Source organism: Oncorhynchus nerka, linkage group LG14 (assembly GCF_034236695.1).
Source record: "Oncorhynchus nerka isolate Pitt River linkage group LG14, Oner_Uvic_2.0, whole genome shotgun sequence".
Lineage (NCBI taxonomy): Eukaryota > Metazoa > Chordata > Actinopteri > Salmoniformes > Salmonidae > Oncorhynchus > Oncorhynchus nerka.
Window position 1 is genome coordinate 104782652 of NC_088409.1, and position 17827 is coordinate 104800478.

At 46.0% G+C, this 17827-nt stretch overlaps 1 protein-coding gene across 1 annotated transcript in view; it reads left to right on the top strand.

Annotated features, from left to right (window-relative positions):
• Window positions 1-4359: 4359 nt before the first annotated feature.
• The window catches only part of LOC115115930 (contactin-5), a gene marked incomplete at its 5' end in the record, with an annotated part of 417179 nt that continues 403711 nt past the window's right edge, over window positions 4360-17827 (top strand). The window contains one exon of the mRNA XM_065000650.1: window positions 4360-4594. Within this exon, the coding sequence (XP_064856722.1) occupies window positions 4360-4594 (235 nt within the window). The remainder of the gene's footprint in view (window positions 4595-17827) is intronic.

The window sequence follows — 17827 nt, forward strand, 5'->3', positions numbered from 1 at the left end:
TGGTGGAGGAGAGATGTGACTGGTGGAGGAGAGATGTGACTGGTGGAGGAGAGATGTGCCTGGTGGAGGAGAGATGTGACTGGTGGAGGAGAGATGTTCCTGGTGGAGGAGAGATGTGATTGGTGGAGGAGAGATGTGACTGGTGGAGGAGAGATGTGACTGGTGGAGGAGAGATGTGACTGGTGGAGGAGTGATGTGACTGGTGGAGGAGAGATGTGACTGGTGGAGGAAAGATGTGACTGGTGGAGGAGAGATGTGATTGGTGGAGGAGAGATGTGACTGGTGGAGGAGAGATGTGACTGGTGGAGGAGAGATGTGACTGGTGGAGGAGAGATGTGACTGGTGGAGGAGAGATGTGAATGGTGATGTGATTGGTGGAGGAGAGATGTGACTGGTGGAGGAGAGATGTGACTGGTGGAGGAGAGATGTGACTGGTGGAGGAGAGATGTGACTGGTGGAGGAGAGATGTGATTGGTGGGGGAGAGATGTGACTGGTGATGTTCCTGGCAGAGGAGAGCTGTGACTGGTGATGTGATTGGTGGAGGAGAGATGTGACTGGTGATGTGATTGGTGGAGGAGAGATGTCCCCGTCTGCCTTGGAAAGAAGTACTTCAATTATTTTATGACTGTTGTCAATCTCTCTAGAGAAATAAAATAATATCTACTTACTGCTAGTTGTGCCCACAAGGTATCAACAACATTCTGACCATATGGTCTCTGTCAGAAACTGATCAGCCTGTGACGCACAGTATTTGATTTGTTTGATCGTAGCTAGCTACATAGCTAGCTACATAGCCGTCTTTGTATCAAAGATAATTGTGTAGTCTTGAGCGATTTCCTAGGTTAGCTAGCCAGCTATTGTCGTTCTTTTAACGCAACGTAACGTAATCAACACTGCTAGCTAGCCAGCTAGCCCCGAATAGCAGCACAGTAGCACAGTAGAAACTATTACACTCAACGGAACGACTTGATTAGTGTAGTGTCAACAACGCAGACACTGCCAGCTAGCCTACATAGTCAACAACGCAGCCTCTGCCAGCTAGCCTACTTCAGCAGTACTGTATCATTTTAATCATTTTAGTCAATAAGATTCTTGCTACGTAAGCTTAACTTTCTGAACACTCGAGACGTGTAGTCCACTTGTCATTCCAATCTCCTTTGCATTAGCGTAGCCTCTTGTGTAGCCTGTCAACTATGTGTCTGTCTATCCCTGTTCTCTCCTCTCTGCACAGACCATACAAACGCTCCACACCGCGTGGCCGCTGCCACCCTAATCTGGTGGTCCCAGCGCGCACGACCCACGTGGAGTTCCAGGTCTCCGGTAGCCTCTGGAACTGCCGATCTGCGGCCAACAAGGCAGAGTTCATCTCAGCCTATGCCGCCCTCCAGTCCCTCGACTTCCTGGCACTGACGGAAACATGGATCACCACAGACAACACTGCTACTCCTACTGCTCTCTCTTCGTCTGCCCACGTGTTCTCGCACACCCCGAGAGCTTCTGGTCAGCGGGGTGGTGGCACCGGGATCCTCATCTCTCCCAAGTGGTCATTCTCTCTTTCTCCCCTTACCCATCTGTCTATCGCCTCCTTTGAATTCCATGCTGTCACAGTTACCAGCCCTTTCAAGCTTAACATCCTTATCATTTATCGCCCTCCAGGTTCCCTCGGAGAGTTCATCAATGAGCTTGATGCCTTGATAAGCTCCTTTCCTGAGGACGGCTCACCTCTCACAGTTCTGGGCGACTTTAACCTCCCCACGTCTACCTTTGACTCATTCCTCTCTGCCTCCTTCTTTCCACTCCTCTCCTCTTTTGACCTCACCCTCTCACCTTCCCCCTACTCACAAGGCAGGAAATACGCTCGACCTCATCTTTACTAGATGCTGTTCTTCCACTAACCTCATTGCAACTCCCCTCCAAGTCTCCGACCACTACCTTGTATCCTTTTCCCTCTCGCTCTCATCCAACACTTCCCACACTGCCCCTACTCGGATGGTATCGCGCCGTCCCAACCTTCGCTCTCTCTCCCCCGCTACTCTCTCCTCTTCCATCCTATCATCTCTTCCTCTGCTCAAACCTTCTCCAACCTATCTCCTGATTCTGCCTCCTCAACCCTCCTCTCCCTCCCTTTCTGCATCCTTTGACTCTCTATGTCCCCTATCCTCCAGGCCGGCTCGGTCCTCCCCTCCCGCTCCGTGGCTCGACGACTCATTGCGAGCTCACAGAACAGGGCTCCGGGCAGCCGAGCGGAAATGGAGGAAAACTCGCCTCCCTGCGGACCTGACATCCTTTCACTCCCTCCTCTCTACATTTTCCTCTTCTCTCTCTGCTGCTAAAACCACTTTCTACCACTCTAAATTCCAAGCATCTGCCTCTAACCCTAGGAAGCTCTTTGCAACCTTCTCCTCCCTCCTGAATCCTCCTCCCCTCCCCCTCCTCCCCTCTCTGCAGATGACTTCGTCAACCATTTTGAAAAGAAGGTCGACGACATCCGATCCTCGTTTGCTAAGTCAAACGACACCGCTGGTTCTGCTCACACTGCCCTACCCTGTGATCTGACCTCTTTCTCCCCTCTCTCTCCAGATGAAATCTCGTGTCTTGTGACGGCCGGCCGCCCAACAACCTGCCCGCTTGACCCTATCCCCTCCTCTCTTCTCCAGACCATTTCCGGAGACCTTCTCCCTTACCTCACCTCGCTCATCAACTCATCCCTGACCGCTGGCTACGTCCCTTCCGTCTTCAAGAGAGCGAGAGTTGCACCCCTTCTGAAAAAACCTACACTACAATCCCTCCGATGTCAACAACTACAGACCAGTATCCCTTCTTTCTTTTCTCTCCAAAACTCTTGAACGTGCCGTCCTTGGCCAGCTCTCCCGCTATCTCTCTCAGAATGACCTTCTTGATCCTAATCAGTCAGGTTTCAAGACTAGTCATTCAACTGAGACTGCTCTTCTCTGTATCACGGAGGCGCACCGCACTGCTAAAGCTAACTCTCTCTCCTCTGCTCTCATCCTTCTAGACCTATCGGCTGCCTTCGATACTGTGAACCATCAGATCCTCCTCTCCACCCTCTCCGAGTTGGGCATCTCCGGCGCGGCCCACGCTTGGATTGCGTCCTACCTGACAGGTCGCTCCTACCAGGTGGCGTGGCGAGAATCCGTCTCCACACCACGTGCTCTCACCACTGGTGTCCCCCAGGGCTCTGTTCTAGGCCCTCTCCTATTCTCGCTATACACCAAGTCACTTGGCTCTGTCATAACCTCACATGGTCTCTCCTATCATTGCTATGCAGACGACACGCAATTAATCTTCTCCTTTCCCCCTTCTGATGACCAGGTGGCGAATCGCATCTCTGCATGTCTGGCAGACATATCAGTGTGGATGACGGATCACCACCTCAAGCTGAACCTCGGCAAGACGGAGCTGCTCTTCCTCCCGGGAAGGACTGCCCGTTCCATGATCTCGCCATCACGGTTGACAACTCCATTGTGTCCTCCTCCCAGAGTGCTAAGAACCTTGGCGTGATCCTGGACAACACCCTGTCGTTCTCAACTAACATCAAGGCGGTGGCCCGTTCCTGTAGGTTCATGCTCTACAACATCCGCAGAGTACGACCCTGCCTCACACAGGAAGCGGCGCAGGTCCTAATCCAGGCACTCGTCATCTCCGTCTGGATTACTGCAACTCGCTGTTGGCTGGGCTCCCTGCCTGTGCCATTAAACCCCTACAACTCATCCAGAACGCCGCAGCCCGTCTGGTGTTCAACCTTCCCAAGTTCTCTCACGTCACCCCGCTCCTCCGCTCTCTCCACTGGCTTCCAGTTGAAGCTCGCATCCGCTACAAGACCATGGTGCTTGCCTACGGAGCTGTGAGGGGAACGGCACCTCAGTACCTCCAGGCTCTGATCAGGCCCTACACCCAAACAAGGGCACTGCGTTCATCCACCTCTGGCCTGCTCACCTCCCTACCACTGAGGAAGTACAGTTCCCGCTCAGCCCAGTCAAAACTGTTCGCTGCTCTGGCCCCCCAATGTTGGAACAAACTCCCTCACGACGCCAGGACAGCGGAGTCAATCACCACCTTCCGGAGACACCTGAAACCCCACCTCTTTAAGGAATACCTAGGATAGAATAAAGTAATCCCTCTCACCCCCCTTAAAAGATTTAGATGCACTACTGTTCCACTGGATGTCATAAGGTGAATGCACCAATTTGTAAGTCGCTCTGGATAAGAGCGTCTGCTAAATGACTTAAATGTAAATGTAAATGTATTTAGAAAAACTTTTTAGAAAAATATACACTGTATGTTGCACAGTGTTAGGTAAATAAGCCATGCAAATGTAACTCACTTCATGTTCCCTCCTTCTATGTGTTGCAGATTTTTCCAAAACTGTAGCATGGAGGCAAGTATCATACGCAGCAGTGTTGAGAATGAAACCGGACAGCTCGTCGTCACTGCTAAGTTCACGGCCACAGCTTCGACACGGACATGACCACGGTGTAGGGATTTTTACTCCTGACTGGCCGGCATCCTTCTCCAACCATCACCTGTCTGCCCTCAGTCTGCTCAGCTCCCAGGAGGAATACAGTAGCCAAGGTCAGTCAGACCAACCCTAACCCTCAGTCTGCTCAGCTCCCAGGAGAAATACTGTAGCCAACATCAGTCAGTCCCTTACGAAAAAAGATTGCGGTCAGAGTGCAATATAACTGCAGTACACTGTAATATAATTGTAGTCAGAGTGCAGTATAACTGCAGTATGCTTCAAATACTGCATCCAAAACTACAGCCTTTTCTTACTGCAATAATTTTGTAGTGGACTGCAGTTACAGTGCAGTATAACTGCAGTTATTCTGCAATTACTACGCCCAAAATACCACAGTTGACTGCAGTTACTGTGCTATCATCAGTTAGACCTGGCAGGGGGATATAATAGTTGTGGAATCTTCTAAATCAGAAAGATACCAGATCATAAGGGTTTGCTTTTCCTGGAGTATTGCATTTGTTCCATTGTATTATACTATACTTTAGCCACAGCAAATCTATTTCTATAAGTTTAACATAGTTTGATTGAGTTTTCCTGTCACAATGGAACCAATGGACTGGTCAAATCAAATGTATGTGTCACATGCTTGGTAAACAACAGGTGTAGACTAACAGTCAAAATGCTTACAAGTCCAGGAAATACAACCCCTTCCCATCAGGAACTTTGGCAAAAGTTAAATCAAATGCTAAAAGTTGTTTAATGATTTGAAATAATACATGAACCTGTCGAAGACCACTTTGAAAACAAGTGTTTTTTAATTAATGCATTTAAGCGCTATAGTCTGGTGCCCCAATGTACATGTTGTTGAATACTTTTTTAAATTGACCTCTACAGGGTGAGAGTCAGATGTTACTACTACAGCTCCATTGGGGTGCTCCGTCCCTGTCTCTGCCTGCCCTTCAGACTGCATGGCCATGGATGCTTGGTTAGACCCTGGGATGCATCCCAAATGGCATCCTGTTCCCTATATAGTGCACTAATTGGACTAATGCTCACTACTTTTTACCAGGGCTCTGGTCTAAAGGAGTACACTAAATGGGGAATAGGGTGCCATTTCGGATGCATCCCCGGTCAGTCCGGAAATGAATCCCACCTATCCATCATAGGCTGTGGATAGTATGTAGTGACCCGGTTCCTGCCCTCTATGAAATTGAGGGATCATGGCAATATCTGTCCCTCCCTGGACTCCCTGGACTCCCTGGAATCTTGTCACTGTAGGAACAGAGAATATGGATTTGTCAAAAATGGAAGTATTTATTTCCAGAAGCCTAGGAGCCAGGGAGGCACACTGTGACTGACCACAGCTGGAACAAACACATGGCTTCTATATTGGTCTGTGACTGACTATAGCTGGAACAAACACATGGTTTCTATATTGGTCTGTGACTGACTATAGCTGGAACAAACACATTGTTTCTATATTGGTCTGTGACTGACTACAGCTGGAACAAACACATTGTTTCTATATTAGTCTGTGACTGACTACAGCTGGAACAAACACATGGTTTCTATATTGGTCTGTGACTGACTATAGCTGGAACAAACACATGGTTTCTATATTGGTCTGTGACTGACTATAGCTGGAACAAACACATTGTTTCTATATTGGTCTGTGACTGACTACAGCTGGAACAAACACATGGTTTCTATATTGGTCTGTGACTGACTATAGCTGGAACAAACACATGGTTTCTATATTGGTCTGTGACTGACCATAGCTGGAACAAACACTATGTTTCTATATTGGTCAGCTCCATCCTATCACAGATATATCCATGTTTCTGGAGAAGATAAAGACATGTCAATCTACTAATATTTTTACATTTTCCTACAAGATAGAACTGCCAAAGGGGGCTGAGTTGCAACTACTGCAGAGAGAGTCTGCAGAGTTTTGTCATACTATCCAGGTCTGTGCCCAAACAATTCGAGCTTCTACTTTTAAAAATACACCTTTCCAGAAACAAGTCTCTCAACATTGTCACTTGTTATAGACCCACTTCAGCTGTACCCTGGACACAATATGTGAATTGATTGCCCCCATCTATATTCAGAGTTGATACTGTTAGGTTTTATGCATAACACCCCGGCCATCCTACAATGCAAGCTAGATGCCCTCAATCTCACACAAATTATCAAGGAACCTACCAGGTACAACCCTAAATCCGTAACCATCTTAGATATCAACCTGACCAACTTGCCCTCTAAATACAACTCTGCTGTCTTCAACCAATATCTCAGCGATCACTGCCTCTTTGCCTGCATGTTTTCAACCAGGATCTCAGCTATCCCTACGTCATTGTCTCCTGCCTTATAGGATACAGGCCCGGGTATCCTGGAAGGATATTGACCTCATCCCGTCAGTAGAGGATGCCTGGTTGCTCTTTAAAAGTGCTTTCCTCTCCATCTTAGACCTGCACAAGGTCTACAAAAATATAGAACTAAGAACAGATATAGCCTTTGGTTCACCCCAGACCTGACTGCCCTTGACCAGCACAAAAATATCCTGTAGCGTTCTGCATTAGCATCGAATAGCCCCCGTGATATGCAACTTTTCAGGGAAGTCAGGAACCAATATACACAGCCAGTTAGGAAAGCTGAGGCTAGCTTTTTCAAACATAAATCCTGTTAATGCAAATTAATTACTTAAAAATCACACAATGTGATTTTCTGGATTTTTGTTTTATATTCCGTCTCTTACAGTTGAAGTGTACCTATGATAAAAAATGACAGACCTCTACATGCTTTGTAAGTAGGAAAACCTGCAAAATCCTATCAAATACTTGTTCTCCCCACCATATATTTACGCAGTCTGTCGTCTTGATCGCTGTTGAAAAGTTTTTTCTGTTGGATCTCTCTCTCTCTCTCTCTCTCTCTCTCTCTCTCTCTCTCTCTCTCTCTCTCTCTCTCTCTCTCTCTCTCTCTCTCTCTCTCTCATATGGATCGTTCAAAGTGACATTCATTAGTTTCATTATAGAATGGATGTTTTGGCGGTTGTCGTTCTTCGCTTTCAATGACAGCGAATTCCTAGCTGCAGACTAGTAATTAATATCAAAGACTTGTTCTTATTCTGTCAGTATCGTTAGTCTAAGAGTTTAACCACGTGGTATGGTTAAAAGATTCAGCAATGGTCTGCAACCTTTGTACTCCAGTGATTGAGAGAAACATGGTCTTCTGAGAGTTGGGTTTTATTCAGAATTGCAGAAAAGGGCTGTCCCAGGATGCCTGACCCTAACTGGGCTCATGGGCGGTCCTCTGATTTAGTTCAACTCAAAAGGGAATTGGAGTTTCCTTCATTAAACAGTCCAAAATCACATTACACCATTTTACAAACAGAATCATACTCACTCATTCATCTTATTAGATGTAAACCTCATATCTGAGGCTATTATATAAACAGCGTTATGGTAATGTGGCCACACCGTCTCCCATGAGCTTCCAATGTAACAGTATAACTTTAGACCGTCCCCTCGCCCATACCCGGGCGCGAACCAGGGACCCTCTGCACATCAACAACGAAGCATCGTTACCCATCGCTCAAGTTATAACAAACGGACCAGTTCGTAGCTGGATTCTTCACCGATCTTTTCTCTTCTCCGGAACGTAAACGTTTTTCGAACCTCAAGTTCTGTGAGGTGGAAGAAATTCCTTTGTTCTCTATGAAACTTCACCCTACCTCTATACTGTGTGGCCATGATGAGATCCTCTCCTCAGGAATTTATGACCTCTCTCTGACCACAGCAGCCTAGTTGAAGGAGGCAAGGGGGAGGCAGGGAGAGGGGGATGGGGCTTGCTGTACCCAAAGAGGGCAATGTCATGACAACACCATTCTGTATACATCTGGCTCTTCTTTGGACACTGTTAACAAACCTCCAAACGAGTTTCAATGCCATGCAACACTCCTTCCGTGGCCTCCAACTTCTTTTAACTTCTTGCGTCGAGCCATCCCGGATCCGGGATCGTGAATACAGCCTCAAGCTGTTCATGAAAATCGCAAATGAAATGAAATAAATATGCTAGCTCTCAAGCTTAACAACACTGTCATCTCAGATTTTCAAAAATATGCTTCTCAACCATAGCAAAACAAGCATTTGTGTAACAGCATTTAGCGTTAGCATAGCATTTAGCGTTAGCATTCAGCAGGCAACATTTTCACAAAAACCAGAAAACCATTCAAATAAAATCATTTACCTTTGAAGGACTTCGGATGTTTTCAATGAGGAGACTCTCAGTTAGATAGCAAATGTTCAGTTTTTCCTGAAAGATTATTTGTGCAGGAGAAATCGGTCCGTTTTCTGCGTCATGTTTGGCTACCAAAAAAAAACGAAAATTCATTCATCCGAACGCCAAACTTTCTTCCACATTAACTCCATAATATCGACTGAAACATGGTAAACGTTGTTTAGAATCAATCCTCAAGGTGTTTTTCACATATCTCTTCATGATATATCATTCCTGGAAGTCTCCTCTCTGTCTCAATCACATGGATGAATGCGAGCAGCTTGGAGATTACGCAACAATTTCAACAAAGGACACCGGGCGGACCCCTGGTAAATGTAGTCTCCTATGGCCAATCTTCCAATGATATGCCTACAAATACGTCACAATGCTGCAGACAACTTGGAGAAACGATAGAAAGGGCAGGCTAATTCGTGGCGCTTTCACAGCCATATAAGGAGACAATGAAAAACAGAGCATCAAAAATCCTGCTCATTTCCTGTTTGAAGTTTCATCTTGGTTTCGCCTGTAGCATCAGTTCTGGGGCACTCACAGATAATATCTTTGCAGTTTTGGAAACGTCAGAGTGTTTTCTTTCCAAAGCTGCCAATTATATGCATAGTCGAGCATCTTTTCATGACAAAATATTGTGCTTAAAACGGGCACGTTTTTTTATCCAATAATGACATAGCGCCCCCATAGGTTGAAGAGGTTAAATGCTAGTTAAACTAAATGCATGCAATTGTGCGAGTTCTCCCACTTAAAAAGATGAGAGGCCTGTAATTTTCATCATAGGTACAATACAATACTTATTTTCCACCATAATTTGCAAATAAATTTATAAAAAATCCTACAATGTGATTTTCTGAATTTCTTTACTCATTTTGTCTGTCATAGTTGAAGTGTACCTATGATGAAAATTACAGGCATCTCTCATATTTTTAAGTGGGAGAACTTGCACAATTGGTGGCTGACTAAATAATTTTTTGCCCCACTGTATATCTCCCTCGGTAACTATAAGCATCAGCTATCAGAGCAGCTTACCGATCTCTGTACCTGTACACATCCAATCTGTAAATAGCACAACCAACTACCTCATCCCCATATTGTTATTTTTCCTCTTGCTCTTTTTCACTCCAGTATCTCTGTTTGCACATCATCATCTGCCCATCTATCACTCCAGTGTTAATGCTAAATTGTAATTATTTTACCACTATGGCCTATTTATTGCCCTACCTCCCTACTCTACTACATTTGCACACTCTGTACAAAGATGTTTCTATTGTGTTATTGACTGTACATTTGTTTATATATAACTTTGTGTTGTTTTTGTTGCACTGCTTTGCTTTCTTGGCCAGGTTGCAGCTGTAAATGAGAACTTGTTCTCAACTGGCCTACCTGGCTAAATAAAGGTGAAATAAAAATATATTAAAAAAAATATTCCCTTGTTCACCAAATGTTATTTTGTACTTTTAGAATTATTAGTGCAGGATGGTCTGTCTGGATGCTGATCTGCTTCTGAAATTATATAGACATTGTAGTGCTTTGTAAATCCCATCTGGAAAAGATATGACTAGAGACAGTATGAAGTGGGGTCAATGACTAGAGACAGTATGAAGTGGGGTCAATGACTAGAGACAGTATGATGTGGGGTCAATGACCAGAGACTAGACACAGGATGAGTTGGGGTCAATGACTAGAGACAGGATGATGTAGGGTGAATGACTAGAGACAGTATGATGTGGAGTCAATGACTAGAGACAGTATGATGTGTGGTCAATGACCAGAGACTAGAGACAGTATGATGAGGGGTCAATGACTAGAGAGTAGGATGTGGGGTCAATGCCCAGAGACTAGAGACAGGATGATTTGGGGTCAATGCCCAGAGACTCGAGGCAGGATGATGTGTGGTCAATGACTAGAGACAGGATGATGTGGGGTCAATGACTAGAGACAGTATGATGTGGCGTCAATGACCAGAGACAGGATGATGTGGGCGTCAATGACCAGAGACAGGATGATGTGGGCGTCAATGACCAGAGACAGGATGATGTGGGCGTCAATGACCAGAGACAGGATGATGTGGGGTCAATGACTAGAGACAGGATGATGTGGGGTCAATGACAAGAGACAGTACGATGTGGGGTCAATGACCAGAGACTAGAGACAGTATTATGTGGGGTCAATGACTAGAGACATTATGATGTGGGGTCAATGACCAGAGACTAGAGAGAGGATGATTTGGGGTCAATGACCAGAGACTGGAGACATGAGGATGTGGGGTCAATGAATAGAGAAGAGACAATATGTTGTGGGGTCAATGACTAGAGACAGGAAGATGTGGGGTCAATGACTAGAGACTAGAGACAGTATGATGTGGGGTCAATGATCAGAGAAGAGACAATATGTTGTGGGGTCAATGACTAGAGACAGGAAGATGTGGGGTCAATGACTAGAGACTAGAGACAGTATGATGTGGGGTCAATGACTAGAGACTAGAGACAGTATGATGTGGGGTCAATGATCAGAGAAGAGACAATATGTTGTGGGGTCAATGACTAGAGACAGGAAGATGTGGGGTCAATGACTAGAGACTAGAGACAGTATGATGTGGGGTCAATGACCGGAGAAGAGACAATATGATGTGGGGTCAATGACTAGAGACAGTATGATGTGGGGTCAATGACCAGAGACTAGAGACAGTATGATGTGGGGTCAATGACTACACAAAGTATGATGTGGGGTCAATGATCAGAGACTACAGACAGGATGATGTGGGGTCAATGACTAGAGACAGTATGATGTGGGGTCAATGACCAGAGACTAGAGACAGGATGATGTGGGGTCAATGACTAGAGACAGTATGATGTGGGGTCAATGACTAGAGACAGTATGATGTGGGGTCAATGACCAGAGACTAGAGACAGTATGATGTGGGGTCAATGACCAGAGACTAGAGACAGTATGATGTGGGGTCAATGATCAGAGCCTAGAGACAGTATGATGTGGGGTCAATGACCAGAGACTAGAGACAGGATGATGTGGGATCAATGACCAGAGACAGGATGATGTGGGGTCAATGACTAGAGACAGTATGATGTGGGGTCAATGACCAGAGACTAGAGACAGGATGATGTGTGGTCAATGACTAGAGACAGGATGATGTGGGGTCAATGATTAGAGACAGTATGATGTGGGCGTCAATGACCAGAGACTAAAGACAGTATGATGTGGCGTCAATGACCAGAGACAGTATTATGTGGGGTCAATGACTAGAGACAGTATGATGTGGGGTCAATGACCAGAGACTAGAGACAGGATGATGTGTGGTCAATGACTAGAGACAGGAAGATGTGGGGTCAATGACTAGAGACAGGATGATGTGTTTTCAATGACTAGAGACTAGAGACAGGATGATTTGGGGTCAATGACCAGAGACAGGATGATGTGGGGTCAATGACTAGAGACAGTATGATGTGGGGTCAATGACCAGAGACTAGAGACAGGATGATGTGTGGTCAATGACTAGAGACAGGATGATGTGGGGTCAATGATTAGAGACAGTATGATGTGGGCGTCAATGACCAGAGACTAAAGACAGTATGATGTGTGGTCAATGACTAGAGACAGGATGATGTGGGGTCAATGACTAGAGACAGTATGATGTGGGCGTCAATGACCAGAGACTAAAGACAGTATGATGTGGGGTCAATGACCAGAGACAGGATGATGTGGGGTCAATGACTAGAGACTAGAGACAGGATGATTTGGTGTCAATGACTAGAGACAGGATGATGTGGGGTCAATGACTAGAGACAGTATGATGTGGGGTCAATGACTAGAGACAGTATGATGTGGGGTCAATGACTAGAGACAGTATGATGTGGGGTCAATGACTAGAGACAGTATGATGTGGGGTCAATGACTAGAGACAGTATGATGTGGGGTCAATGACTAGAGACAGTATGATGTGGGGTCAATGACCAGAGACTAGAGACAGTATGATGTGGGGTCAATGATCAGAGCCTAGAGACATTATGATGTGGGGTCAATGACCAGAGACTAGAGACAGGATGATGTGGGGTCAATGACTAGAGACAGTATGATGTGGGGTCAATGACTAGAGACAGTATGATGTGGGGTCAATGACCAGAGACTGGAGACAGTATGATGTGGGGTCAATGATCAGAGCCTAGAGACAGTATGATGTGGGGTCAATGACCAGAGACTAGAGACAGTATGATGTGTGGTCAATGACCAGAGACTAGAGACAGTATGATGTGGGGTCAATGACCAGAGACTAGAGACAGTATGATGTGTGGTCAATGACTGGAGACATGAGGATGTGGGGTCAATGACTAGAGACAGGAAGATGTGGGGTCAATGACTAGAGACAGGAAGATGTGGGGTCAATGCCTAGAGACAGTATGATGTGGAGTCAATGTCCAGAGACTAGAGACAGTATGATGTGGGGTCAATGACAAGAGACCGTATGATGTGGGGTCAATGACCAGAGACTAGAGACAGTATGATGTGGGCTCAATGACTAGAGACATTATGATGTGGGGTCAATGACCAGAGACAGTATGATGTGGGGTCAATTACCAGAGACAGTATGATGCGGGGTCAATGACAAGAGACAGTATGATGCGGGGTCAATGACTAGAGACAGTATGATATGGGGTCAATGTACAGAGACAGTATGATGTGGGGTCAATGACCAGAGACAGTATGATGTGGGGTCAATGACCAGAGACTAGAGACAGTATGATGTGTGGTCAATGACTGGAGACATGAGGATGTGGGGTCAATGACTAGAGACAGGAAGATGTGGGGTCAATGACTAGAGACAGGAAGATGTGGGGTCAATGCCTAGAGACAAGAGACAATATGATGTGGGGTCAATGCCCGGAGAAGAGACAATATGATGTGGGGTCAATGACCAGAGACTAGAGACAGTATGATGTGGGGTCAATGACTAGAGACTAGAGACAGTATGATGTGGGGTCAATGACCAGAGACTAGAGACAGTATGATGTGTGGTCAATGACTGGAGACATGAGGATGTGGGGTCAATGACTAGAGACAGGAAGATGTGGGGTCAATGACTAGAGACAGGAAGATGTGGGGTCAATGCCTAGAGACAAGAGACAGTATGATGTGGGGTCAATGACCGGAGAAGAGACATGATGATGTGGGGTCAATGACCAGAGACAGTATGATGTGGGGTCAATGACCAGAGACTAGAGACAGTATGATGTGGGGTCAATGACCAGAGACAGTATGATGTGGGGTCAATGACCAGAGACTAGAGACAGTATGATGTGGGGTCAATGACTACACAGTATGATGTGGGGTCAATGACCAGAGACTAGAGACAGTATGATGTGGGGTCAATGACCAGAGACAGTTGATGTGGGGTCAATGACTAGAGACAGTATGATGTGGGGTCAATGACCAGAGACTAGAGACAGGATGATTTGGGGTCAATGACTAGAGACAGTATGATGTGGGGTCAATGACCAGAGACAGTATGATGTGGGGTCAATGACCAGAGACTAGAGACAGTATGATGTGGGGTCAATGACAAGAGACAGTATGATGTGGGGTCAATGACCAGAGACTAGAGACAGTATGATTTGGAGTCAATGATAAGAGATTAGAGACAGTATGATGTGGGGTCAATGATAAGAGATTAGAGACAGTATGATGTGGGGTCAATGACTAGAGACAGTATGATGTGGGGTCAATGACTAGAGACAGTATGGTGTGGGGTCAATGACTAGAGACAGGATGATTTGGGCTCAATGTCTAGAGACAGGATGATTTGGGGTCAATGTCTAGAGACTAGATGATGTGGAGTCAATGACTAGAGACAGGCTATTGTGGGGTCAATGACTAGAGACAGTATGATGTGGGGTCAATGACCAGAGACTAGAGACAGTATGATGTGGGGTCAATGACAAGAGACCGTATGATGTGGGGTCAATGACCAGAGACTAGAGACAGTATGATGTGGGCTCAATGACTAGAGACATTATGATGTGGGGTCAATGACCAGAGACAGTATGATGTGGGGTCAATTACCAGAGACAGTATGATGCGGGGTCAATGACAAGAGACAGTATGATGCGGGGTCAATGACTAGAGACAGTATGATGTGGGGTCAATGACCAGAGACTAGAGACAGTATGATGTGTGGTCAATGACTGGAGACATGAGGATGTGGGGTCAATGACTAGAGACAGGAAGATGTGGGGTCAATGACTAGAGACAGGAAGATGTGGGGTCAATGCCTAGAGACAAGAGACAGTATGATGTGGGGTCAATGCCCGGAGAAGAGACAATATGATGTGGGGTCAATGACCAGAGACTAGAGACAGTATGATGTGGGGTCAATGACTAGAGACTAGAGACAGTATGATGTGGGGTCAATGACCAGAGACTGGAGACATGAGGATGTGGGGTCAATGACTAGAGATAGGAAGATGTGGGGTCAATGACTAGAGACTAGAGACAGTCTGATGTGGGGTCAGTGACCAGAGAAGAGACAATATGATGAGGGGTCAATGACCAGAGACTGGAGACATGAGGATGTGGGGTCAATGACTAGAGACAGTATGATGTGGGGTCAATGACCGGAGAAGAGACAATATGATGTGGGGTCAATGCTTAGAAACTAGAGACAGTATGATGTGGGGTCAATGAACAGAGACTAGAGACAGTATGGTGTGGGGTCAATGACTACACGCAGTATGATGTGGGGTTAATGATCAGAGACTAGAGACAGTATGATGTGGAGTCAATGATAAGAGATTAGAGACAGTATGATGTGGGGTCAATGACTAGAGACAGTATGATGTGGGGTCAATGACTAGAGACAGTATGGTGTGGGGTCAATGACTAGAGACAGTATGGTGTGGGGTCAATGACTAGAGACAGGATGATTTGGGGTCAATGACTAGAGACAGTATGATGTGGGGTCAATGACTAGAGGCAGTATGATGTGGGGTCAATGACCAGAGACAGTATGATGTGGCGTCAATGACCAGAGACTAGAGACAGTATGATGTGTGGTCAATGACTGGAGACATGAGGATGTGGGGTCAATGACTAGAGGCAGGAAGATGTGGGGTCAATGACTAGAGACAGGAAGATGTGGGGTCAATGCCTAGAGACAAGAGACAGTATGATGTGGGGTCAATGACCAGAGAAGAGACATGATGATGTGGGGTCAATGACCAGAGACAGTATGATGTGGGGTCAATGACCAGAGACTAGAGACAGTATGATGTGGGGTCAATGACTACACAGTATGATGTGGGGTCAATGACCAGAGACTAGAGACAGTATGATGTGGGGTCAATGACCAGAGACAGTATGATGTGGGGTCAATGACTAGAGACAGTATGATGTGGGGTCAATGACCAGAGACTAGAGACAGGATGATTTGGGGTCAATGACTAGAGACAGTATGATGGGGGTCAATGACCAGAGACTAGAGACAGTATGATGTGGGGTCAATGACCAGAGACAGTATGATGTGGGGTCAATGACCAGAGACTAGAGACAGTATGATGTGGGGTCAATGACAAGAGACAGTATGATGTGGGGTCAATGACCAGAGACTAGAGACAGTATGATTTGGAGTCAATGATAAGAGATTAGAGACAGTATGATGTGGGGTCAATGATAAGAGATTAGAGACAGTATGATGTGGGGTCAATGACTAGAGACAGTATGATGTGGGGTCAATGACTAGAGACAGTATGGTGTGTGGTCAATGACTAGAGACAGGATGATTTGGGCTCAATGTCTAGAGACAGGATGATTTGGGGTCAATGTCTAGAGACTAGATGATGTGGAGTCAATGACTAGAGACAGGCTATTGTGGGGTCAATGACTAGAGACAGTATGATGTGGGGTCAATGACTAGAGACAGTGTGATGTGGGGTCAATGACCAGAGACTAGAGACAGTATGATGTGGGCTCAATGACTAGAGACATTATGATGTGGGGTCAATGACCAGAGACAGTATGATGTGGGGTCAATTACCAGAGACAGTATGATGCGGGGTCAATGACAAGAGACAGTATGATGCGGGGTCAATGACTAGAGACAGTATGATGTGGGGTCAATGTACAGAGACAGTATGATGTGGGGTCAATGACCAGAGACAGTATGATGTGGGGTCAATGACCAGAGACTAGAGACAGTATGATGTGTGGTCAATGACTGGAGACATGAGGATGTGGGGTCAATGACTAGAGACAGGAAGATGTGGGGTCAATGCCTAGAGACAAGAGACAGTATGATGTGGGGTCAATGCCCGGAGAAGAGACAATATGATGTGGGGTCAATGACCAGAGACTAGAGACAGTATGATGAGGGGTCAATGACTAGAGACTAGAGACAGTATGATGTGGGGTCAATGACCAGAGACTGGAGACATGAGGATGTGGGGTCAATGACTAGAGATAGGAAGATGTGGGGTCAATGACTAGAGACTAGAGACAGTCTGATGTGGGGTCAGTGACCAGAGAAGAGACAATATGATGAGGGGTCAATGACCAGAGACTGGAGACATGAGGATATGGGGTCAATGACTAGAGACAGTATGATGTGGGGTCAATGACCGGAGAAGAGACAATATGATGTGGGGTCAATGCTTAGAAACTAGAGACAGTATGATGTGGGGTCAATGACCAGAGACTAGAGACAGTATGGTGTGGGGTCAATGACTACACGCAGTATGATGTGGGGTTAATGATCAGAGACTAGAGACAGTATGATGTGGAGTCAATGGCAAGAGACTAGAGACAGAATGTTTTGGGGTCAATGACCAGAGACTAGAGACAGGATGATGTGTGGTCAATGACCAGAGAGTATGATGTGGGGTCAATGACCAGAGACTCGAGACATGAGGATGTGGGGTCAATGACTAGAGACAGGATGATGTGTTGTCAATGACTAGAGACAGGATGATTTGGGGTCAATGACCCGAGACTAGAGACAGGATGATGTGTGGTCAATGACTAGAGACAGGATGATTTGGGGTCAATGACCCGAG